The 26,155-nt window shown below is 45.2% G+C and overlaps 1 protein-coding gene across 1 annotated transcript; it reads left to right on the top strand.

The window, feature by feature from the left end:
• The first annotated feature begins 23,911 nt into the window (after positions 1-23,911).
• Positions 23,912-26,155, top strand: LOC135982246 (uncharacterized). The gene is made up of 2 exons (XM_065588014.1): positions 23,912-24,620; positions 25,615-26,155. The coding sequence occupies exons 1-2, from the start codon at positions 24,044-24,046 to the stop codon at positions 26,088-26,090; spliced, it is 1,053 nt and encodes a 350-aa protein (XP_065444086.1). The 5' UTR covers positions 23,912-24,043; the 3' UTR covers positions 26,091-26,155.

The following is a 26,155-nucleotide window of genomic DNA, read 5'->3' as shown; positions in this document are numbered from 1 at the left end:
GGCATTGGCCACTGTCAGAAGATAGGATACTGAGCTAAGTGTACCTTTGGTCTGACCTAGTATGGCTGTTCTTATCAGGTCATATAGTTGTTGACTGAGTCCATGGTGAATCCTGAACACCAGGAGGATAATTTCGAATTGGAATCCAAGATGAATTCAGCCTCACTGAAGATGAGGTGGGCTGGAGGTGATATGTTCCTACTTTTAATAATAAGAAAATAGTCTGGACTCAACATTCTGGACTCCCTAATGTTTCCCTGGTAAGGATCTAGGCTGAATAGCAAAAAGGGAACTGTAATAGTCAAAATGGAAAGAGATGAAGGCATCAATAAGGAATTCAACAGAGACAATATCACGATTAAGATGAAAAGGTGGCAATGGCCATGATGGTGATAGGCAGATATTCAAAGAGATGTAAGTAGAGAAAAGTTCAGGGTTAAGGATAACTCTGAATATTATTGGCCTTTCTTCTATTATAAGAGGTATCTTTATGAAAGTGCTATTTATCTGACATGATTTATAATACTGCAATGCGTTCATTGCAGTTTTAAAGCACAGTTTCACTAGATAGAAGAGTACACTGCAATTGCATAAAATGTACTCTTTGTTTCTACTTTTTCATATTTTTTCCTTTTTATTAGCCAGTGTTACTATTTCCTCAATTTCCTCTGAAAGTTATTGCTAACATTAATCTCGCCAACGATTTATATAGAAAAGCACAAAGCTACCCACAGTAACAGATGTGGCATAAATTTTGAGAAATATATAGATATGTCAATGAAAAATTATAGAATTTCTACAGATGTATGTTTTCTTCAGTTAAATGTTAAATTGTTTCCTTTTTAGTCCAAGTTGCCCCAATACGTAAGGTTAGAAACAAAACAAAAAAAAAAAAATCAATGTTTTTTCAACCCTCCAGAAAGGAATGGCCTATAATTTATAGGTTTGTAAAAGTAAATTTAAACAGAACATAATAGATTTTACAACAAACAATTTTTGCATGTCTCTTACAGAAGAAACATAATACATACAAGTGTTGCCAGGAAGAAAGTTGAAAACTGCAGTGTACAAGATGTCCTTAACACAAAAAGGGATTCATTTGTTTGAAGAATCACCTTATTTTGTCCTTCTTTCTAACCATTTGCTATTGCTCTTGGTTCTCTGTCTTTCTGTTAAGTACTATAGATGGTATGTAAGGAAGAGTGGTTCTTACAACTGGCATGGGCATTATGATTACCATCCTTTATGTTTTAAATGACTGTCCAGAGTATCTCACATTAGAGAATGTTTCATTTGGGAGGTGAGTTAGCAGCTGAGGTGTGCTTACTGTTCTAGGATGTGAGCGGGCAGGTGAACAGAGAACAGGGTGGTTAGGTGGGGAAGTGACTGGAAACAGTGTGTGAGGATATGTACATGGGTGGATAACCATTGGTGGCTGGGTTAACATTAGAACAGGTAAACCATTGTATAAACATAACTGAGAAACTTAAGAGAATAGCCCTTAGTATTGTACAGGAAGGTGTTTGAGAACATTCGCTGATGGGGCCCCCAGGGCTGTATATGGCAATCAGGTCATGGAAGCGAGATGGTCCTACCACATCCCCTAATATTTTAGGATCATTTATGGGGAGGCTGGGATATTTTTTTGTTGGCATATGAAAGAACTATAAGGATTCAATGTAAAAAAGAAGTAAGAACTGAGAAAGTAACAAATCACGTATCTTTGCACCTCCTAAGATATATTAAAAAATGTTCAGAGGCCTGGCACATTAGACATATTGGTATGATTTATAGTAAAAGTGTAATTATTTTACTGTTTGATGAACTGGTTGGAAAAAAATCACCAAAACCAAAATCAATGAAAAAGGGAAACTAAAATTTTCAAAAATTTAATCAATTATTGATCTTGTTTCTTCAGCAGCTGTCATTATTTGTATTATGTCAACACCTAGAGACCTCAACCAGGATCTACTGTGCTGAGCTGCACACAAACTAAGAGTCAAATACAATTCCAGCCCCAGAAATCTTAACAATCAGATTAAGGCCTGTGGAACTTGTTGTAAAGGGATATATTGAAGGCCAAAAGTATAACTGGGTTAAAAAAAGAATTAGAAAAGTTCATGGAGGATAGGTCCATCAATGGCTATTAGCAAGATGGTCAGGGATGCACCTCATGCTCTGGGTGTCCCTAAACCTCTGACTGCCAGAAGCATCAGAAGACAAGAGACTGGGGTAGAGAGACCATTGGTCTGACCCAGTAAAGTAGGGTTACCATATTTAAAAAATAAAAAAAGAGGACACTCCACGGGGCCCTGGCCCCGCCCCTTTCCCACCCCGGCCCCGCCCCAACTCCACCCCTTCCCTGCCCCAACTCCGCCCATTCCCCAACGTCCCCGCCCTAACTCCCCCTCCTCCCTCCCAGCCACGTGAAAAGGGCTGCCCAAGTGCTACCGGCTTCACGGTTTGCCGGGCAGCCCCCAGACCCTGCGCCCCTGACCGGCGCTTCCCCAGCGCAGCTGGAGCCCGGGAGGGGAAGCACCCAGCCAGGGGCGCAGGGTCTGGAGGCTGCCCGACAAACCCGTGAAGCCAGTAGCACTCCGGCTTCGGGCAGCCCCCCTTGCCTCCGGACCCCAGCTGCTGGCCGGGCACTTCTCCTCCCCGGCTCCAGCTGCTCTGCTCCTCCCCTCTCAGACTTCGGCTCTGTTTAAGAGCCAAGCTGCCCAAGCCAGCGCTACCGGCTTCGGGCAGCCCCCCTTGCCTCCGGACCCCGAGCCGCCGGCCAGGCACGTCCCTTCCCGGGCTCCAGCTGCTCTGCTCCTCCCCTCTCAGACTTCGGCTCTGTTTAAGAGCCAAGCTGCTCAAGCCAGCGCTACCGGCTTCAGGCAGCCCCCCTTGCCTCTGGACCCTGAGCCGCCGGAGCAGAGCAGCTGGAGCCGGGGAGGAGAAGTGCCCAGCCGGCGCCTGGGGTCCGGAGGCACGGGGGCTGCCCGAAGCCGGTAGCGCTGGCTCGGGCAGCTTGGCTCTTAAACAGAGCCGAAGTCTGAGAGGGGAGGAGCAGAGCAGCTGGAGCCCGGGAAGGGACGTGCCTGGCCGGCGGCTCGGGGTCCGGAGGCAAGGGGGGGCTGCCCGAAGCCGGTAGAGCTGGCTTGGGCAGCTTGGCTCTTAAGCAGAGCCGAAGTCTGAGAGGGGAGGAGCAGAGCAGCTGGAGCCCGGGAAGGGAAGTGCCTGGCCAGCGGCTCGGGGTCCGGAGGCAGGGGGGGCTGCCCGAAGCCGGTAGCGCTGGCTCGGGCAGCTTGGCTCTTAAAGTCTGAGAGGGGAGGAGCGGAGCAGAGCAGCCGCGGGAGGGGAAGTGCCCGGCCGGCATTTTCCCGGATATGTTCGGCTTTTCGGCAATTCCCCCCGGATGGGGGTTTGATTGCCGAAAAGCCGGACATGTCCGGGAAAAAACGGACATATGGTAACCCTAAGTAAAGTCATTCTTATGATGGATTGAGGCCTAACTCAGATTACTATAAAACATGTTTGTGATGAGTCTTGCCATGATTTCCATTGCTTCTAACTGGGAGCAAGTTTGGTGACTGCTTGTATATGGGACATCTGTGTCCTCTTTGTAATGAGGAATGACAAATTCTCAAGGGATGCTTGGAGCCTTGGTATGTCTTGTGAGCTGGGACGGTAACTCCTGAAGTATGAATCCAGAGAAACTTTTGTTGGTCTGGAAGCTTCAGCCAATGGAGCTGACCACATTTGGGAAAGATTAGTTCAATATGAATAGAATGAATAGACTTTGAGCTGCAAGACACAGAGGCATACTTTCAAGGCTCCCAGGTTTAGAAATGCTTAGAGCTGGGGTTTCACTTCATAGAGAAGAGGCCTTAAATCAGAGTTGGAACATCTCTCCCTCCTTTCACACAGTTACGGGGTGTTCAGGCCTGGGGTTTGGCTGAGCCCAGGTCTAATTTTTCATACCATTTTATGTTACCCTAAGTCACTCATTAAAGTAGGTGCCAACTTTCTTCAAGCCGATAAAGGCCTCTGTCACAACGTGTTTTCAGACTCAGACTGTAAAACAATGGAGGGGGTCGCACATGGGGAACAGAGGGCATTGCTCACACAGGGCATAGCAATGGGACTATTAATAAGAACTGTACAAAATTCAGCAACTTCAATGGCCTCCCTCCCTACTCAAGTGTGAGGGACCACTACACTCTGCCACAGGTCTACTCTGAGCTCCACGGTACTGCTTAATATAGGGGGACCTCTAAGGGGTGTTATATTATCTCAGTTATTACAACAGGGGCCATCCTGCCTGCATTTTAAGGGCTGTCCCTTATTTGAGGCCTAATGGCTCATGACCCATTTCCATGTAGGAACCCCTAAGAAGCATTTGATCTGGTAAATTCTGCAATTCAAAGGATTCCCTATGTATCATGAATCAAGTAGTGTGGGGGTAAAACCCTTTAAAAAGAAGCTTTGTCCTCTATTTTTCATCTGCTTGTTTTTTATTGCTCAAGTTGGATGCAGAGGTTGCCGTAGGGTAATATTCCCAGGATTCTTCACAAAATTTACCAAGACAAAGCTGTTCCTCTGATGATGTCAGTTATTCAGCAAACATTATTGTATTCTGTGATAGCATTCCACACCTAGGAGCTCCCATGCCTGCATAGTCTAGTGAGGTTTGGTCAAAGCTGTCAGGCCTTGCAATAGCATCATAGTAAAAATCTCCATCTGAAGCATAATCCTGCTCTGAGCTGTACCTGGGGCAGACACCACCCTGTTACTCAGGGCTGTGCCTGAAGACATAATCTAGTGCAAGGTGTTTCATACTAGCCCTATGCTTTATTTCCTCTTTGAAACCTTCCCTCCTCTTCCTCCCCCATCACAACACATCTTTAATAGTAGGATATGTAATATTATCTTCACCTAGGAGACAGGAAGGACTTGTGTAAAGTCTTTCTACTTTCTCAGGCTTTGTAAAACAGATTATAAATGGAAAGATAGATCTGTGCTGCCTAGACAGGTTTTTTAATGTCATTCTTGGACAGATGACAGATGCCTGTACAATATTATTTATGGGCCCATAAGTAACAATGAAAATAGGGAACAAAAATAATCACAGAAATAACTGACAAGGCAGCACGGTGGAGAAAATAATCAGGAAAAGGATTTGGGGATGGTCAGACATAAATCACTAAATCCGTCTCTACAATATTTGACAGTAGTGTTAAAAAAAAAGCAAACAGGCTATCATTAAGCTCTTAAGATTTTCCGGTAATTTGACAAATATTTTGGCACTAGTAAGGCAACATTAGGATGAACTAGTGTATGCAATTTGGCAAACCTGATTATAAAAGGGGCGTTGCTGAGCTAGAATGGGTACAGGAGAGAGCAGCACAATTCGCTGACGGGTTTGAGGTGCACATTATGAAGAACTAGTTTTAAGATGTGGCCCATCTGAACCTAGAAAAATAGGTCAGTGGGATATATAAGCTGCTGAAAGGAAAGGAACAGTTGGATAGCAATGGGGTGTTTGAGAATGAAACTAATTTGAAAATAAGAATGTAAAGACAGGCTGAGGAGCAGTTAAGGTGTGATAAGCAATTCAGGTGCAATTTCTTTACACAAATGTTGATTTGACTATGGAGGGAATTCACAGTGCTGGCAGTAGACATTTGTTCTGTAGAATAAACCTAGTCAAAAGGGAGATGGAGAATTTCAGATATAAGCAGACATGGAGCAGTGTAGTCAGTCATTGAATTTTGGAGTTCATATATTTAGAGATAGCTGTACTGCCGTACTATTCCCCAGGTAAATCTTAACTGACAGTGCAGTCATTCTCCAGTCTCTTGATGATTTTGCAGATCATGGTCATATCTGACCCTTTTATTCTATGTAGAAAGCTGAATGTTTCTGAAGAAAAGCAAGCAAGGATGAACGCAGACGATATTTCAGATGCCCTGTGCTAATTAGACTCAATCCTAGCACTCAGTGCTTTAGTAATAAAAATTTAGACATAACATTCATGAGTTACTCTATCCCATGTGAGGGAGCATTTTTACAATTTAGAATGGAGCGGGATAACAGTTAATGGCTGAGCAATAAACACCCCAACTAACTCACTACAGAAGCCTCTCCTGTGGTTAGCCTGATGTACTGGGCCATATCCAGCTTGAGTAATTATGTTCTGCTAGTTATGCATTTGTTCTGTGTTAACTTTACATTTGGTCTGTTACAGTACAGCTGTGAAACATGTACATTCAAACAATTAATAATAAAGAAACTACAATTCTTCAAATTAGGGAGTTATAGAAGAGTTCTGAAAACATTGTAGATAGACTACGTAACCAACAAAAAATATTGGAGATGATTGGAATTTAGCAAATGCTACTTAGAGATCTTATGAACAGAAAGATTCAATTTATTTACAGGGCACATTTTAAGAGGTTCAGAGGGTGATGCATGTTTATGGAGACTGAAAGTGAGGGCTGATGGTAGAAGAACATTAGGCAGAAAATGAAGAACTTGGCCAGATGATTTGGCAGCCAGGGTGGATCAAAAGGACTGTTCATCCACAAAGACCTAAGCAGAGGATCATATGGAATGGGCTACAATGGTTGCAAATCTCCAGTGATGGAGATGGACATCTCTAAGCAAACTAATATGTACTTTTGTGTGTGATGCCTTAATAACATGTAGCTTTGTTCTGGTAAAGATCACATGTAAAATTATACTTACAGGAGAGGCTTGGCATGGAGACTATTTACATGCCATTATTATAATAACGAATGGCAGCTTTCCATGGCCCAGGTTGCTTTGCCTTCTGGTAAAAGTCTGCGGAAGGGGACACAGCAAAAGGAAGTCTCCACCAGGAGAGGAGTCCAGTGTAAAGGATGGATACTTAGAAGAGAGGAGACACTGGGAAATCCAGAGGTGAAGATGAATATTTATTTAAATTCTCCCCTATAATTATAATAAAGTGACTTCTTATGGGTTATTAAATCATGATGGAGAAGCTGAAATACATTCTTGGAAACAATTTTAAGCTAATTCCTACAGATCATTGTTTCTTTTGTTCATACAGTGCATTGTAATTTAGTCAAATGTGAATTCCTGGAGCTTTCAACCTTAAAAGGAATTAGATTTAGGGAAGAGAGGAACGTTAGTCCATAATTGGCTATAGACGCCTACATACAATGCAAAATAATTTAAATTACATTCACCACTAAGCATCTGAAAGGCAGTTTTTACTTGGAGATAGAGAACACAAGTAACCTGAGGACCATTCTTCAGCTGGAAGCCATTATCAAGCAGCAAGAACGGAGAGAGCTAATCTAAACTAGGAGGGCTAGCTGTGGGAGTAATTACTCCGTACTGGCAGCACCGAGGGCTGCTGCTAGTCAATGTGTAGTTTGAGCATGTGTCCTTTACTATGGCTTTGGGCATGTTGTGCTTGTGAAAGAAGCTAATAAAACATATTAAAATATCTGTGGATATCCAATTGCTTTAAGTGCCACTTGCTGTACACAATGTAAGTCTTACAATTACGAGCACTCAGAGGTGTTTGCAAGTTAACGAATATTCAGGAAGAAAGAAAAAATAAAAACTGCTGCTGAATAATAAAACCATAAAAACATTAATGAACTGTAACTTTATAGTCCTCACCACAAAGTAAATCAAGTCTCTTCTCGGCAAAACTGGGCTCTGTGTCCTTCGGAATGGGAGACTGATGGTTTATTAGAGAGACAGCAATAAAATAAGCAGAACATCACAGCCTGTTCGAACGAAAAACAAAATAAAAATGACTCAAGTATTCAATAAGTGTTACACGGGGAATCATTTTTAATCTGCTTTGAATGTGGGATGTGCTCATCTCCTCTCGTGTTTATATAGAGAAGCTCAGTCTAAAGTTATATTAACAGCACGTGTTGGAGGGCTTTCTCTTCACCCTCTCCCCTAGTTCTTGTCATGTAGACAGAAAGCAGAAGACTAGAAGTCCGAAGCGCAGTCAATGCAATATTTATTGGGGTTAGTTTCCAAGCAAGCATATTCCGAAGCCCGTCACACCAGTCGGGTTTCTCTCTATAGGCCAATAGAGTCTATTCCCCAGTGTTCCGTTCCCAGCTCTGATGCCGCAGAGCGTTTACCCCGTGTCCCCCTTCCCAGCTCTGACACTGCAGAGCCTTGCCTGTGTCCTTGTTCCCCGTTCCCTATTCCCATTCCCCCCCTTAGCAAACATGATTCCAATTTCCCTTCCCCCCCGACTTCCTGTTTGACCCCAGTTTATATTGCAATATTCTCAGCTATATCTTAACCAATCATTTTACTGAAATGTAACTAACCAATCCTAACATATTGTAACATAATTCTCTAAAGAATTATATCCCACTACCCTAATTAACTTACACCTAGCAAAATTATAATAACGAATGGCAGCTTTCCATGGCCCAGGTTGCTTTGCCTTCTGGTAAAAGTCTGCGGAAGGGGACACAGCAAAAGGAAGTCTCCACCAGGAGAGGAGTCCAGTGTAAAGGATTGATTCTTAGAAGAGAGGAGACACTGGGAAATCCAGAGGTGAAGATGAATATTTATTTAAATTCTCCCCTGGCTTGTTATCATTTATGCAATCCGTTCAGAGACAAATTCCAATTAAAACAACAAAACACAGGATGTGGAACTATGGGCATGCAACATAATCATTTATGTAAATGAGGCTGGCCAGAGCTGGCTTTTCCCCTTGTCCCTATAGAGGGAGCAGAGCATTCCATCCCTCTAAGAGCCTGTCTACATTTGAAATGTTACAGCAGCACAGTGTAGATACTGCCTATGCAGACGAGAGGGGTTCTCATGTTGGCATAGGCAATGTACCGCCCTGAGAGGAGGTAGCTAGAGTTAACGGAAGATTCTTCCACTGACCTAGCCCTGTCTACACCAGGTCAGCTTAACTACATTGCTCAGGGGTTTGTATTTTTCACAACCCTGGAGAGATGTAGCTGGGTTGACCTAACTTTTTAGTGTAGCTGGGATTTACATCCATATACAATGTTATTTGTGTGTGTGTGTGTGTGTGTATGTATGTATATTTAAGGCCAGACTTATTTACATAAATTATGTAAATACACGCACACACATACACACACACACACATAAACCCTATTCCTTTTGGGAATTCCAAAGATAATGGACATGTACAAGAACTCTGGGACATTCACAAAAATGATTAATTAGACCATTTGTTGAATTTAAAGACTCGGAGCAGAGTGACTTACAGAATGGATATTTTTGTTTCTGGAGGCAACTTGAACATAACTCTGTGGTTGATTGATGTTTTATTACAATCCCTTGTTTGTGGGTCAATATGAATGTGTTTGTATGTATGCAATCAAATTAGAAGTAGGCTTGAATTCCATGAGCAAAGACTCACTCTACGTTCTGGTTTTCTTGTCCACTGACAAATTAGAGCAGTCCCTATAGTCCAAATTACGTTAATCTCCTTCTCCAAAGTACATGCCTCACATAATCTAGGTAAAAATGATGGTACACAGTAGGAGGAATGTTCAGTAACCATATATTTTGCAAGGCTTGGGCTACAGCGCAAGTCTCAGTACAGGTATCTAATCACAGCAGCAATACTCCCCAAGTTCCTTTCTCAGAATTTGTACTACTGATAAATGAAACTTTAAACACACACTGAAAATTGTTACTGTTTTTTTATATATTTACCATCATCTGCCGTTGTTTAATATATTATTGCTTACTGCTGCTGGGAATTACAAAAGCAGGATGAGTGGTTTCTTGCAACATGTGTGAAGCATGTACATTGAAAATATTGAGGCAGTTGCTTATTAAACATATAGACTCCCAATCATTGCACATCCTTTACAGATTACAGATGGGCCCCAAGTGGAAAGTCTGGATCCAGATCTGAAAGTTTTCAAGGTGGTGGTGGTGGTTTCAGATCCAGGGCACTCATTCAGCTCAGTTTATGCAGAGAGGGGCCAGCTGTGAAGTTTGGAACTATTTCAAAGTTCAGCCATGTTCCAGAATTTTGGCTCAGGCCCTTCTCTGATTTAAATGCTGTTAAAAAGTGAAAACACCCATTGAATGTATCATGGCCATAAGTAGCTGTTTAGATACAAACAATGGGCGAGATATTCAAAATATTGTTCTGCTTCTTTTGACACCAGTGTCACCCCTATGCTGAGTGGTAGCAGATGTCTGTGGCCTTTCAGGATGGCCTCCAATGGAGGAGAAATCAGTGATGCACAGTGTGCATATACTGTAAGAATATTTACACACATATGCCAGTCGTGAAATGAGATAGTCAAACAGCAAGCAGGACGACCCCTTCAACCAGGAATTCAAGCCTAACATCAATGCCCTATTCCCAGAGAGCAACTCTACCTCAAGATTTGACTCTAATCAGAGGCCAGGGCAAAGAGCAAACACTCCTGCTGCTCACACAGCTCCTTCTCTCCCCAAACTGCCTCTATGCAAAAAAGTTTGTGTAACTCACACGCTTACAGTGCCGCAATTTATTATAATAATACATTAATTTATTATTATTATTATTATTTTGGGAGAGAAGCAGTGGGGAAGAGATATGGATTTTTTGTTTAATATTGTGTGTTTCTACACACTGGCAGAAGGCAGCGTAGGACATTTAGTTAGAATGGCCAAGAGGCATCTAGAGAAGTGGGAGAGTGGTAGTTATTGAATCCGCTCAGCAGCTGTCTCCAAACTATGCAGAGAGTTTCCATTAAGGGCAAACAGGGCAGCAGAACAGGTTCCTCACATGCATCATCTGAGAGCTGAGCCAACTGGAGCTCCGTAGGGACTCAGCAGCTGAACAATGCAGGGCTCAGATGTATCTGCTGTGAGAGCTGCATCTCAGAGCCTGTGCCACTGGATCCAGACTACAGACTGGATGGGACTGGAATGGCTGCTGCTGGCTTTGAGGATTTTCAGACCACTTTGCTGAGGAGATTTTGCGAAGTTTGGAGGGGAACTGTGGGGCTGTCATTCTTCTCTCATGCTGAGGAAACCAGGTGACACACATGCACTTCTGATGCCATGCTGAAGGAACTGAGAATTCCTCTCCAGGAAAAGATCAGAAGGGAGTGTGACATAGTGGCCATGAGTGCCAACTGGCAGGAGGTTCACGATTTAAAAGCAAGTTCTGCCTCAGACCTGACGAACTCACTACACCTAATACACTACTTTCATGGTATTTATCCACAAAGGGTAGCATGTGAGATCTCTACTGAAAGCTTGTAATTAATTCAAAACTCATAATCATTGTGAGATGTATATATGGATAATATATAAGGAATAATGTAACTATATTGAAAACTGTGCCCTTATGGTCTTGGCATGAAAGTGAGTCACTAGGGACTCAGAGGTCTTGGTGATGGCCCAGTCAAATGAAAGGGGGCTGTCACCCCGCCCTGGCTAGCCGATTATGCAGTGTATTGCTCAATTGTCCACCATTGCAACAACCCAGAAAAGTCAATAGAAAAACTATAAACATCAGAACTACTTGGAAATTAAAAGGAACAGTATGACAGTGAGAGGATCGCTCTGTCTATGAAGAGTGATGAAAAACTGATTCCGTCTATCACAGGGTGGAAAAAGACATTCTGGGTCCATTCACTGAGGAGATACCTTGGTGAGTGGGGGTCCTTCATGAAAGACTGGGCCTTGCTCCTTGGGGCTAGCCAGCACTGCAAAAGACTGAACTGTGGGGAGAGCATCTAATTTAGTAGCTAGGAAAACAGTGTTTAATTTGTGCCAGGGCTTGCCAGGGCTGAGCCCTGGTACCTCTAGGCTTGGCAGTTCATAGCCCCTGCATGTCTGGACTTGCCCCACTCACCAATGAATGTAAAATAATTGCTTGAGCCCCGGCTCCTCTTTCATTAAAAATTAAGCACTGTAGGAAAGGTAACTGTTAAGTGTAGGCCTTAGTTCACATTTTGATTTTGTTCTGTAGTGTAACCATTTGTTTCCATCACACCATTTGTTTCTATTTGAATCTCTTTTCTGTCTTAAATAAATTTCCTTTTGTTTAACTGTAATTGAACTCCAGTGTTGTGTGTGTGACACAGGAGCGGTGGGCTAAGGCAAAGCAGGTAAAGTGGGGTACACTGTTCCTTTGGGAATGGAGGGGCTGGGATTTCGGTGGGTATCCAGTGATCAGGATTTGGATACAACCGGGATGGATGTTTTGTAAAGGACTTAGGGCCTGGGGTGCAGGGCAAAAGCAAGTGTGGTATAGCCTAGAAAGGAGTGCTAGAGCGGTTGACAGGCTGGTAGTGTTAGGGAGCTGACACTCAGCTGGCACAGGCAAGACTCCCTTGGGCTGGAGGCAGGGGGCACCAAAGTGGGTCACAGCCCTGGATGCCCCGAGAAGCATCACAAGGAGCATGGCTGTGTATGTGTGTTCACGTGTGTGTAGGTGCACGTGTGTGCGCCAAGGCATACCTATGTAACAGCATCAAAGTGGGCAAGCCTGGGAGGGCAACACCAATAGAGTTACCACATAATAGTTGTTCAAGAAAAGTTTTCATGAGTGTTCCAAGCGCTGGCTGCAGATGTTTATATGTCATGCTCAGTGGTTTAATGCTGTGTAATATGTTTTTTTAATTTAATTAAAGCCCTGAAAAGTCTGAGCTCTGGCCTGAGCTTCCACAGAGAAGTATGCTGAAATGCATAATTAGTTATGCATAATATTACCACCTGGCCCATTATGCTTACATAACCCAAGACTGACAATAGGGCATGTCTTTCCAAAAGTCAAAATTTGCTCACATACTTGGGAAAAGGAAATTGAAAGACAGTGTGACAACTTCGCCTGGTAACACCTGCCATAATGAGACTGAGCTACAAAAAGTTTGCATTTGCTCATTTAAGTGTATTGTGCAACTGAAATTCCAGGAAGTTGTGGTTCAGTGCACTTTCAGACAGGATGCAAAACTAATTGCTGGCATCACATATCTTCCAAGACATTGGCGTGTTGGGAGATCTGTGACTACAGGCACAGAAATGAAACCAACAAAAAATGTTTCTGTGCCACTTACCATGTCAGGCAACTCTAGACAAGTGAAACACTCATTCATTAGCTCCTCTCCAGCCACTCACCACTCAAACTATAGAATCTGTACCTACATTTTCTCTCTGTAAAAAGGGGTGATCGATCAGGCCTTTCTTGCCCCTGCTGGAGGCACTGGTGCCCTGACACCACTTTGCTCAGGCTGGGCTACCAACAAGATTTAGTCCTCCAGAAGCCTAGAAGGGCCAGGAGAAGCTGCGGACCAATCTGGAGCTAGCAGGCCAGTTAAGAAGGCTTGCCTGCTTCTTCTCAGGGGCATAGGGGTCAGATTGTGGCAGAGGAACTCTTCAGTGCCATCTCAGAACCCCAGGCCAGGTCAGGGACTTGTCTCAAGTGCTGCAACTAACCCATTGCCTTTGAGGTTTTGTTTATTTAAAAGTGCCGAGAGCCAAATTCTGAGGTCTGTTTGTTTATGTAACTGTATAGACTTAGAGTCTCACTCTGAGCTTACAGCATGAACCATCCTATGCCAAGCAAAAGATCAAAAATTGTAGATCAAGGCTGGAAGTGCCTTCAGAGCCATGTAAGGCTTAGTAGTGGGTGCTAGGGAGCATCTCCTTCCGGTGATGGGGGATAATGGTGCTTCCCTATCTCACAGGGGGGTTGTGAAGATAAATATATTAATAAGTTTGTGAGAAACTCAGCTACCATGGCGACGGGGGCCATATAAGTACCTTAGATCAGTAGATCTCAAACTATCCCTCACTAGGAGGCAGCCCGGGTTTGGGCTATCCTTCCCCCCCCTCAGTCCTTCACCGAGAGGTAGCCTGGCTCAGGATCTCCTTCCGCTGCAATCCCTCACCTGGAGGCAGTAAGTTTCTGGCTGTCAGACCCAGGGCTGCAGCACAGAAGTAATGGTAGCAATGGGGTGCTAAGTCTGCTGTGAAAAGTGATGACAAATATCACTTCTCAAATCGCCACCCATTATGCGACTGCTGGCACAATGCTGCCTTCAGAGCTGGGCACCCAGCCAGCAGCTACTTTCTCCACTTTTCTTTCAGAACTTGTGGCAATATATATTTGTGGAGTAGGCGGGGCATAAATGACTACAGATACAAAGAAGTAGGGCCCAATCAAATAAGTTTGAGAACCGCTGCCTTAGATAAGTAGATATTTGAATGGATTGCTGATTGCAGTATAGCTATGAAGATAAAACCCCTGGTAAAACTCCCTCAGAATCATCCATTTGCTGTCTCATGTCTTTTAACATATTACAAGTGCCTACTAGAAAACTTGAACAGTTCCCTGAAAATATTCAATGAACAATAATGTTTCCTTACATAAATGACTCCACAACCCTTCATGGACAGGTCCTGAGATCATCAAGTGCTTCATAACATTTTTTTTAATAATGCATTTTTTTCTAGACACCCAATGTTGCAGCTCAAGTCTACACAACAGGCAGCCATGTTTTTTAAAGTCTCCACACTATATGTGAATACACATATTGTTTAAATAGGGTTACCATATTTAAAAAAAACAAAAAAGAGGACATGCCACGGCCCAGGCCCCACCCCAACTCCACCCCTTCTCCAAAGTCCCCCCACAACCCCCTCCTTCCCTGAACGCTCCGCCCCCTGCTCCTCCCCCTCCCCTGCTTTTTCGTGGGAAGCCTGAAACAGGCAGGCAGCAGGTAAGCTGGGGCTGGGGCGGTGGCAGGGGGGCGCGAGAAGGCGTGGCCCAGTCCGGCCTCCCTGGCCGAGTGGCTGTGGCCCTGGTGTCTCTGGCCCGGCCCAGCTCGGCTCGGGCCCTGGGGCGCTGGCCCTGGATCCAGCCGAGCGGCTCCGGCCCGCCCCGGCCCTGGCGACTCCAGCTCGGCTCGGGCACTGGGGCACCGGCCCTGGCCGAGCGGCGCCGGCCGGCAGCCGAGCACCCCCAGCCCCGGTCCCAGCAGCTCTGGCCCGGCTTGGCTTGGGCCCCGGTTCCGGCTGAGCAGCTCCGGCCCGTCCCTGGCTGAGCAGCGCCGGCCGAGCAACCCTAGCCCCAGTCCCAGCGGCTCTGGCCCGGGCCCCGGTTCCGGCCGAGCCGCTCCGGCCCGGCCCTGGCCGAGCAGCGCCAGCTGGCGGCCGAGCACCGCCGGCCCCAGCGGCTCAGGCTCCAGCCCCAGCGGCTCCAGCCTGGATCCAAGCCCCGCGACCCCTCCCTATTTTCCCGGACATGCCCGGCTTTTTGGAATTTCCTCCCGGACGGGGATTTGAGGACCAAAAAGCCGGACATGTCCGGGAAAATTCGGACGTATGGTAACCCTAGTTTAAAACATCAATGCAGTTCTTTTCCTCTTGCACATCTAGAGTAGATGCTTGCCCACTTTGTGCACACAATTGCACTTGCAGTTCATTTACCAGTTCACACAAATGCATTTTTGTCATTTCAACTACCAGATTGCATGCATAATGCTAATATTTGCACATGCAAATTAGATACATTTAAACCCTGAGGAGTCAGAAAATCTGGCCCACAATCCTCATATTTCAAGCATTTACTTGTTCAATACCATTTTATTCCCTTTCCACCACTTGAAAATCCACTTACAATTCACATTAGTTATTGACAACGTATCTATCCAAATTCCACCCTACAGCAGTTTCCTAGGTAACCAGCACATCGGCAGAAAAACACTCTACACAACAGAATGACTTAAAACACACTTTAACTATGGTATTATTTTCCATCTTTTCAAAGCATGCAAAGATACAAAAGCTACTAAAGAATTAAAAAAAAATGACATAAATGCCAGTGGGAAATTACATTCATCGCCATTACTATTAAACTTCATCGACAGAACTGTGAGCTCACCTGAAATTAGGATAGGGTTGATTTCTAGTGTGATCTGTGACTTCAGATGTTTTTGAATGTAGCACCTTTTTACTTTTGCCTTCCTTTCAGGTGCCCTAACCTCATCTCTCTTCAAGTTCTGGATCTGGACCATAACATAGATGGATTCTGGGGTATGGTGGGAGCTGATATTTTGATTTCCTCTCCCCCAGTTTCTTCAGAGGGCAGAAGATAGCCAATCTCCAGCAGTGTCTTCACAGGGTTACCTGGGAGGGGCTGTTGTCCTTTGTCTATAGGTGGGTTTCTGGGGGAAGCAGCAGTGTTTACCCACATAGACCAGCCCTTAAAAAGATTTCTACAGCAGAATTGCTTATGCTCAACAACTCATCATGGGTCATGGGATTTTGGAGCCTGCAGGAGCAGCTCTTGCATTGATGTGAGAAGCTCCTCTGATCCTGTGATTTTCAGAGCTGGGTGTGCAGGTAGAACTGCCAACTACACACCAAGGAAGAGAGAACGTGTAATCCTTAGTTCATGATTGCTAAGGGACCCTGGGGAGAATGTGTATATGGGAGATCAGTGTGGGGGAGGAGTAGAGAGGAAAGGGTGGTAGTTATGATTTCCCTTGTTACCTGGCTAGGAATTATGGGCCCATATCTGTAGCCAGCTCAGAAGCAGAGCTAGCAGTGGCAGAGTATTTCCCTTCTCTTGCTTTTATATTCTGTGCGAGTGAGAAGGGGACAGCAGATTCCTGCCATCCCATACGACCTCTTGTGTGGATTGTGCATGGGCTGGGGGAAGGGGAAGCATTAGACCTAGTCTACACTGGAAAGGATTTGTCAATATGGCAACACCAGCAAATCCTTCTTGTGCAGACAGTTTATACCAGCAAAAAAGTGCTTTGTCAATAGAGCTCGTACTGGGTGTAGGCTAAATAAGATAAATAAGGAGATGGGGAAATTGTAGTGGGTGGGGTTGGGGGGGGGGGAAGAGAAGGGGCTGGTGCAAAGTGCCCTATTGGAAGGGGGAGGTTTCTTGATGGTTCAGGAATGTCAATTAGAAGGGATTGGTCTAATGTCAGTCTCTCTGAGCAAAATCTGTTTCATGTAGGGTGACCAGACAGCAAGTGTGAAAAATCGGGACAGGGGGTGGGGAGGTAATAGGAGCCTATATAAGAAAAAGACCCAAAAATCGGGACTGTCCCTATAAAATCGGGACATCTGGTCACCCTAGTTTCATGTAGCTCACATGAACCAAACCCTTCAGGCCTCACCCACCTCTGCTAATAGGAGAGAGATGGAGCTGCATAATTAGAGGCTTTACAGGTGCAGACCCTTCCCTCATTAGTGATAATTGTAGTATTTTGTTGAAGGGGTGTATAGCTACATATAGCTGAAATATAGCTGTAAGTATTGCCTGCACCTGGCCCCGTCCCAGTGCAAATTAGAGCATTGTCAGATCAGCTGTAATCTATGTCCATCTCCAATGGTCCCAAGGGGCTATTTTGGCGGCCAAGAATCACCAGGACATAAGGACATGCCAGCCTCCTCCTTTCCCTAGCCATGACCTCCAATACCAGCAGCTGGGAGGAGGGCATCATAAAGAACCCACTGTGGTGGATCAGTATCACCCCAGGATCTTCCTTTGCAAGATGTGAGGAGCCTCTAAAGTCAGATGGGCAGGGTTTAGGACAGCTTTATGCCAGGGACTAGCACCACACCTCCACAGAGTAGGATCTGGCCCGTTGTGTCAGTTGATAATATAACATTGTACAGTTGCAGAGCACTTTTCATCCTGAAGGATCCTAAAGCACTTTATAACTATATAAAGCAAGTATTGCACTCCCCTCTATCTGTCAATAATAAGTCTCTCTCTCTGTTGCCCAACTGGCACTTTCACTGGAGGGCTGTCAAGGCATGACAGCTGTTTTAGTAGCACACAGCAATAAAACACAGCACTTTGGAATAGGAAATGGAGAATGTTCTCTCCTATTGACGCTGCAGGCTATATGTAGGAAGGCAGCATAAATTATCCCTGATATGCGGGTGAATATGCCTCACCAACTATATTTTGGAACCTTTAATTCCTTCAGTTTTATCTTGAGCTGAAAGCATTTCTGATACCACAGGACTTCTGCCGAACATGATACTTGGAGATTAAGGGCCAGAACCTTATTAGTGAGGGTACACTGGCTTATTTCCAATGAAGTCCATGGAACTACACTGATTTATACCAATGGGGGGGTGAGTCTAGCCCATAATCTATACTGTCTCAGAGAAAAATGTGTCTCCTGCTGAATCATGAATACAGTTTCTTTTTGCATCCTGGGGTTTTCTTGGAGATCTTCTATCAAAATAGTGGATATTGCTGTTATAGTGAAAGCAGTACATGTTGTATCATGGTAACATGAGACTAAGATAGTCAATAATCATAAATTTCACTACACTTATAAATATACATGCAACACATGGGAAAACACTATAAGATGCACTGCTCCTAGCTTCATCTATTGAAACTGAAAAAAGTTTCAGTAGCATTTTTTTTCTTCACCCCAAACTTCTCTTCCCTTTATATTGACATCCAGTACAGGAGGAGAGAATATTAACAATGCAATGCTAGCAGCTTTTGTGACCCAGACAAAACCAAGCAGCACTGGAAATCTAATGAGAAAACACTCTAGTAAATTTTCCAACTCAAGGATGTTAGGATGAGGTTCAGCGAGAAATTTTTGTTGCTTTTCTGAATTTAACCAAATCTTTACATGGGCAGCCATGTCTAATCTCGATCACTGCAATACCCCAATCCAATGGCACAGATTAAATTCAGACTCAGACTGGATGATTATCCTGACCCCACTGAAGTCCGTGGGAGTTTTGTCATTGATTTTAATGAAGCAAAGTCTTCACATTTCATAATGCAGTTTCAGCTATGGTCGTTTGAAACATCAGTGACATCTTGTGGCTTACTGAGTTAACCACACGCTCCAACATCCTGTTACACACACAAGGCTAGCATCTAACCCAGGGGTGGATAAACTTTTTGGCCTGAGAGCCGCATCAGGTTTCGTAAATTGTTAGGGGAGGAGGTAGAGGCCCGGCCCCCACCTCCTATCTCCCCCCCCCAGGACTCCTGCCCCATCCAACCCTCCTGTCCCCTGACCGCCTCCAGACCTCTGCCACCCTATCCAACCCCTCCTCTCATTCCTGATGGCCCCCTAGGGACTCCTGCCCCATCAACCACCCCTCCTTCCTGACTGCCCCCCAGTACCCCTGCCCCCATTCAATCCCCTGTTCCCCCCTCCGACTGTCCCGACCCCTATCTGCTCCCCCACCCCCTGACCACCTCCCAAACTCCCCTGCTCTCTATCCAACACCCCCACACACACCCTGCCCCCTTACCGAGGAGCACTGGTGGCTGGCGGCGCTACAGCCGCGCTGCCCGGCTGGAGCTGGGCCAAACCGCCACCACACCACCGTGCAGCACAGAGACTGGGTCAGGCCCTGGCTCTGCAGCTGCGCTGCCCCAGGAGCTCACAGCCCTGCCACCTAGAGCATTGTGCCGGCGGCGAGGTGAGCTGAGGCTGCTGGACAGGGAACAGCAGGGGAGGGACCAGGGGCTAGCCTCCCGGGACAGGAGTTCGGGGCCAGGCAGGATGGTTCCACGGCCCGGATGTGGCCCGCAGGCTGTAGTTTGCCCACCTCTAATCTAACCCCTAGGACTGAATGAAAAATTCATAACTAATAATTTATTTGATTAAATTTAGCATTTTTGCTGTTTGTAAATAGTCTGAGAGGAGTTTACCACCTTTTCAAATGTATTAATTATTTGTTAAATAATTTCTACATATAATTAGTGGTGTTCAGATTATTTATCTGCAGTTTGTTGTGATATCATGTAGGAGCTGGATTTTATAATGTACTATGAGAATTAATGTATGATTTAATTTCATCCTGTCAGCCACCCTTTTTGAATAGCAGAAAGGAATGACAGACCAGAACAATCCTTATGAGTGATTATGGTCACCCTTTTGTTTTAGAATAAGTTATAAAGCTACTATGGTTTCCTATATGTATTACAAATTAGGAAGTAAGAGACAGGATTCTCTATTGTATCTATGTTAAGAAGATTAGAGGAATGTTGAGGGCCTGAAGCCCCAATGTGAATTGCTTTAGTTATAAGATTTAGCAAGGCTTGATTTACAATGTATTCTGCCGAATATACAATACTGCTGTCTGTATACCTTTGAAGGTTTCTGTAAGAGATTGTTTATGTGAATGAGGCATGCATGCATCAGAAAAAGATAAGGTGTGAAAGCCATCACAAATGTCCAGATGGTCAAGAAAAAGTGAGAGACTTGGAAAGACCAGGAGACAATCAGAAAACATCCATTGTATCCGATGTTAAACATGTTAGCAGCATTGACGACCTCAGAGGTGAGGCAGGCACCCCTGAAGGCGAGACAACAAATAAGAGATAACGATGGGAAGCCCGACAATAACCATCAAATGATAACACCACTTAAGGACTAATGATGACAGGATGACATTGCAAAATGCATGGACTCAAATGGAAATTTACAACTATAAAGCTGGGGTGTTTTGCCATGGAACTCGGGGTTCAGTCCTGCAAAGCCTTGGAGCATCGGATCGCGAATATTGGAGCTGTACTGGTTAGATCACCTAGTATTGTTTCTGTTCCACGGTTGGATAACTTGTTAATATTTATATGACTGTAGCACCGATCAGAATCAGGGCCCCATTGTTCTAGGTACTGCACAAGACACAGTCCCTGCTCCAAAGAATTTGCAAGCAAATAATCAAGTTTCTGGTTTGAACCTTTACATTTTTAGTTCAGAATTTGCTTTCTGTGAATACACACTTAAAATATATTGTTTCTATGAACATTCCTACCAGTGAGCTCCTGTGTTAGAGCATAGCCATGGAAACTGACCACAAAAGAGGCACAAATACAGGCGAAACGAATCCCATTTTTTATTGTCGTGAATATTTATGGGCGCTTTCAGGGCCGGCTCCAGGCACCACCTTGTCAAGCAGGTGCTTGGGGCGGCCACTCCAGAGAGAGAGGCGGCACGTCCAGCTATTCGGCAGCAATTCGGCGGACGGTCCCTCACTCCGGCTCGGAGTGAAGGACCTCCCGCCGAATTGCTGCCGCAGATTACGATCGTGGCTTTTTTTTTTTTTTTTGGGTGCTTGGGGCAGCCAAAACCCTGGAGCCGGCCCTGGGCGCTTTGTTGATCTTCAGCTCAAACAACCTCAGTGACCAGACAGCAAGTGTAAAAATCGGGACAAGAGGTGTGTGTGTGTGGGGGGATAATAGGAGACTATATAAGAAAAAGACTCAAAAATTGGGACTGTCACTATAAAATCAGGACATCTAGTCACCCTAAGATTGCTGCCTAGCTCAAAAACAGGATATTTCACTTTCACACATCTGAAATTAGACCTTGAACATGACAGAGTACTTTGAACAGGAAATAATAATTGTACCTCCCATGCCTGCGTGTGGTAATGCTTCATAAACATTGGCTTTTAACTGGTTCTCACAATACTATCAGTTTTAATTATAATGTATTTATAAGGAGCAAAATCATCAGGTCTTTACTAAGTCAAACTTATACTGAAGTTAATGGGAAGTTGCCAGAATAGAGACTGCAGGAAAACTGAGTGAAAATGTTTGGATTTGGCCTTGTGTGAGGTTCTCTATATACTCTAATCCCATATCTGTGTGTAATATACTATGTGTCTCAAATTTTATGGAACAGAAAAAAAAATCTGTCCTTTCGTATTACCCTTTAAATGGGCACATAGAAAGTGAAGGTCAGTTCCAGAGAGAAAAAGTATTCAGAAGGTCTTAATATGTTTCCATTTACTGTCAAACTCTGAAGGAACCTCAATGTTATCGCACCCAACAGGTTTTCACTGGAAAAAGCTACAGTCCAGAAAACACTTTTCAGGCAAGTGGCTGATGGAAGAAGAAGGCGGCTAAGGTTAGTACTGAAAAGCAGTGAATAAAGGTCTAGAAAACAAAACAAGGCAAACGCTTAGCCCTGAAAAGTTACTCCCTACCATGGGATGTTTGTCTCCCTCTCCTTCTCTGCTGAGATTTATGTTGTGGGACATGCTTTATGGAAAATTTGAATGGGTATAACCAATCTAATGAAGAGCCTTAATATATTGAGAGGATGGACGATTATACAGATACCAGAGCAAAGAATTCTGACATGACTGTTGTTAAACTCTTATTCAAGATGACCTGCAAAGGAAAATAAAATGGGCCTCTGCCCTTTCTCTTTTTTATGATGGATAAGAACAACTGGCAAGATTAGTGTAACAGGGTGATCTGTCCCTTTAAGGGTCAAGGGGGCAAAAGAGCAGCCAGCCATGTTCTGGAGAGGAGCTGCTGGGAATCATCCAAACCAGCTGAAGAGCTTTAAGTGATTGGGACTGATGAGTCCCAGCTTGGAGATATAAATGAGGGCCTCAGAGGCAGGAGGGAGCCTGGAAGCAGGAGAGGGAAAAGAGTTTATTCTTTGTGGTTGTAGCAGAAGGCTGTGAGAGCGCAAACATATCCTGTGGACACCCTTGGGTTGAGGACAGACCTGACTATTAAGCTAACAGAAGACCTTGCAATCTAGGCTGAGAACAGGACAAATACATCGTATTACCATTCCATAGTTTCTCTTTCTGTGTTAGAGAATAAACAGAAAGAGCCCCAAAATGAACTGGCTGTGGCTGTTCCAGGCTGTGGAGTGGGTTTGCCAGCCTACAGTTAGGTTTTGGTTTAACATTAGAAAATGAGAAATTTAGGTCTCTTGTCTGCCCTGGAAGTCTGCAGGGAATGAGTGAATCACTAGAGTGCAGAATAAAGACTAAGCAATTGAGACATTTGCCATACTGTTTAAAACTCAGTTTTATATCTGGTTTTGTTAACTGCAATGGACTAAGTCATGTTTTGTAGCAACGAAATCTTTCTTCAATACCTAACACCCTCAACCTTTCCATTCAGGTCTTAGGGGGCATCATTTGTTCTCAGACATCTAGGAGGTTCTTTAGAAAAAACAAGGAGAAACAAAGGAATACCTCTGATATTTCCATGGTAAAGAACAAGCAGAATCTTCCCCATGCCAACCTCCCCCTAGACCCCCAATGTTTGGGGTCTTTCTTATACAACATAAGAAAATAAAAGATGGGAACAAACCCAAAACTTTGAAAGTTACCTTTAACTTGTTCCCATTGGGTTTTTTCCTATACAAAAGTTTCAATTCCATCATGTAACATTAAAGGGTTCTCTGAGAAGTTGCTCAAATCTCCTTTCCACAGTGCATAATGTCAGCAAAGCTACTTGTAAGAATTACTGTCTTGAAATACACTATTTGATATTCATTATTCCCAGCGATTACTTATTCCAGGGGTTCTCAAATTGGGGTCTGGACCACTCAGGAGGTTGCAAGGTTCTTACATTGGGTGTGTGTGGGGGGGGCACAAACCCCGCGTTGCTTCCAGCATTTATAATGGTGTTAAATATATTAGAAAAAGCATTTTTAATTGATTGGGGGGGTTGCGCTCAGAGGCTTGCTGTGTGAAAGGGGTCACCAATAAAAAATGTTTGAGAATCACTGACTTATTCAGTATGTGTCAGGAGATTTCAGTTACAGTGTAGGCTCTTAGCAGCTCTCAGAGTGTTTGTGACTCAGTGTAGGGTAATTCCATCATTAGAGTACTATTCATCAGGGCAGGAAGTGTCTTAGGCCTGGTCTACACTAGGCGTTTATGTCGAAGTTAGCGCCGTTACATCGAATTAACCCTGCACCCGTCCACACTGCGATGCTATTTAGTTTGACATAGAGGTCTCTTTAATTCGACTTCTGTACTCCTCCCCGACGAGGGGAGTAGCGCTAAATTCGACATGGCCATGTCGAATTAGGCTAGGTGTGGATGGAAATCGACGCTAATAGCTCTGGGAGCTATCCCACAGTGCACCACTCTGTTGACGCTCTGGACAGCAGTGCGAGCTCGGATGCTCTGACCAGCCACACAGGAAAAGCCCTGGGAAAATTTGAATTTGAATTCCTTTTCCTGTCTGGCCAGTTTGAATCTCATTTCCTGTCTGGACATCGTGGCGAGCACAGCAGCACTGGCAACGATGCAGAGCTCTCCAGCAGTGATGGCCGTGCAGTGTGTGAATAGAAAGAGAGCCCCAGCATGGACTGATCGGGAAGTCTTGGATCTCATCGCTGTGTGGGGCGATGAGTCCGTGCTTTCCGAGCTGCGCTCCAAGAAACGGAATGCAAAGATCTACGAGAAGATCCCTAAAGACATGTCAGAGAGAGGATACAGCCGGGATGCAACGCAGTGCCGCATGAAAATCAAGGAGCTGAGACAAGGCTACCAGAAGACCAAAGAGGCAAACGGACGCTCCGGATCCCATCCCCAGACATCCCGTTTCTACGAGGCACTGCATTCCATCCTCGGTGCGGCCGCCACCACTACCCCACCAGTGACCGTGGACTCTGAGGATGGGATAGTGTCCACGGCCGGTTCCTCGGACATGTTAGGGGACGGGGAAGATGAGGAAGGAGATGAGGAGGGCGAGGCAGTCGGCAGCGCTCACAACGCTGATTTCCCCGACAGCCAGGATCTCTTCATCACCCTTACAGAGATCCCCTACGAAGCGTCCCCAGCCGTTACCCCGGACACAGAATCTGGGGAAGGATCAGCCAGTAAGTGTTGTAAACATCTAAACATTTATTTTTAACAGAACAGGAATATTAACAATTAAAAGAATGGGTTGTTCATGATTACTGTGCCCTAGGCACTTAACGGTTTAGTCATGGGCAGTGCAAGTTTTGAAAAAAAATCTAGCAATGTCCGGTTTTCCGTGATTGTCCTGCACAAGCCGCTCTACTGTTTATTCCCTGCTACTGCAGCTACAGTAAAATGCGGTCTATATGTCCGGGGATAGAGCAGTAATCCTCCTGGGACATCTCGATGAAGCTCTCCTGGAGGTAATTGGAAAGCCGTTGCATGAGGTTCCTGGGAAGAGCGGCCTTATTGGGTCCTCCGAAGTACGACACGTTGCCGCGCCACGAGACTATCAAGTACTCGGGAATCATTGCTCTGCACAGCAGGGCGGCATACGGCCCTGGTCTTTGGAGGCTTTCCCGGAGCATTCTCTCTCTCTCGCTCTCAGAGATCCTCATCAGGGTGATGTCGCCCATGGTGACCTGCTTTGAATTAGGTAGGGGAATGTTAGTGTTGGGACTGCTTGCCCGTTCCTTTACAGAACTGTAACCGCTGGTTTGTAGCCACGCGGTGGAGGCGGGAGAGGGGCAGCCGAAAGGGATCGTTCCCGGGGACAGCCGCAAGGGGGTGGGACAGGGGCAGAGTTCCCACTTGCCGGATTGCTGGCAGCAGGAACTGACATTGCTTTAAATGTGAAATGAGGCCAGTGGTAATATAAAAGTTTTAAACTGCCACAAGTCTACGGCTTACCATGTCTGCCTGCAACAGAAATTCCGTTGTGCTGCCCCGCTTCTCAAATGTGCTGTGCAAGACCCCAGGCACTGAATGCGAAGGCCGAGAATTCGACCTTGTGCTGAGTGCGCATGTGATAGGTGCTGTGCATGGTCTTGTTCACAGAGAAAGACTATGTTCTTTGTTCACAACTACATTTATCTTTCTGAGGAATTCACTCCCTTTTTCCCATTTCCACAGCCCCATCTGCGACTGTCTCACAACCTAGCCTGGCATCACACTCCCAGAGGCTAGTGCGGATTAGGCGTAGGAAGACGAGGACACGGGAGGACATGTTCTCTGAGCTTATGGCCTGTTCCCAAGCCCAGGCAGCACAGCAGACCCAGTGGCGGAAGAACTTGACCCGAATGCACCAAGCAAACATGGATCGGGAGGAGAGGTGGCGGCAGGAAGACCAGCAGGCGACTCAAACGCTGCTTGGATTACTGAGGGAGCAAACAGACACGCTCCGGCACCTTGTGGATGTTCTGCAGGAACGGAGGCAGGAGGACAGAGCCCCGCTGCAGTCCATCTCTAACCGCCCTCCCCCGCCACCAAGTCCCATACCCACCTCACCCAAAGTGCAAAGAAGGAGAGGCGGCAGAGTCCCTGCTAACTCTCACTCCACCCCTGCAGAGAGCTCTAGTAGCAGAAGGCTCTCATTCCCCAGAATTTGAAAAGTTCTTTCCTTCCCGCCTGACACAAGCCCCCGTCCAAGTTTCTCCTCCCAGTTCCATGTGTA

Source organism: Chrysemys picta, chromosome 3, assembly GCF_011386835.1.
Source record: "Chrysemys picta bellii isolate R12L10 chromosome 3, ASM1138683v2, whole genome shotgun sequence".
Classification (NCBI taxonomy): Eukaryota; Metazoa; Chordata; order Testudines; family Emydidae; genus Chrysemys; species Chrysemys picta.
This window is presented reverse-complemented; position numbering and strand designations above follow the sequence as displayed.

Excerpts from the sequence above, each read along its gene's own strand:
- LOC135982246 (XM_065588014.1), top strand. The coding sequence starts at position 24,044 with ATGCAGAGCTCTCCAGCAGTGATGGCCGTGCAGTGTGTGAATAGAAAG. Across the intron at positions 24,621-25,614 it reads ATCTGGGGAAGGATCAGCCA|CCCCATCTGCGACTGTCTCA; the intron begins GTAAGTGTTGTA and ends CCATTTCCACAG.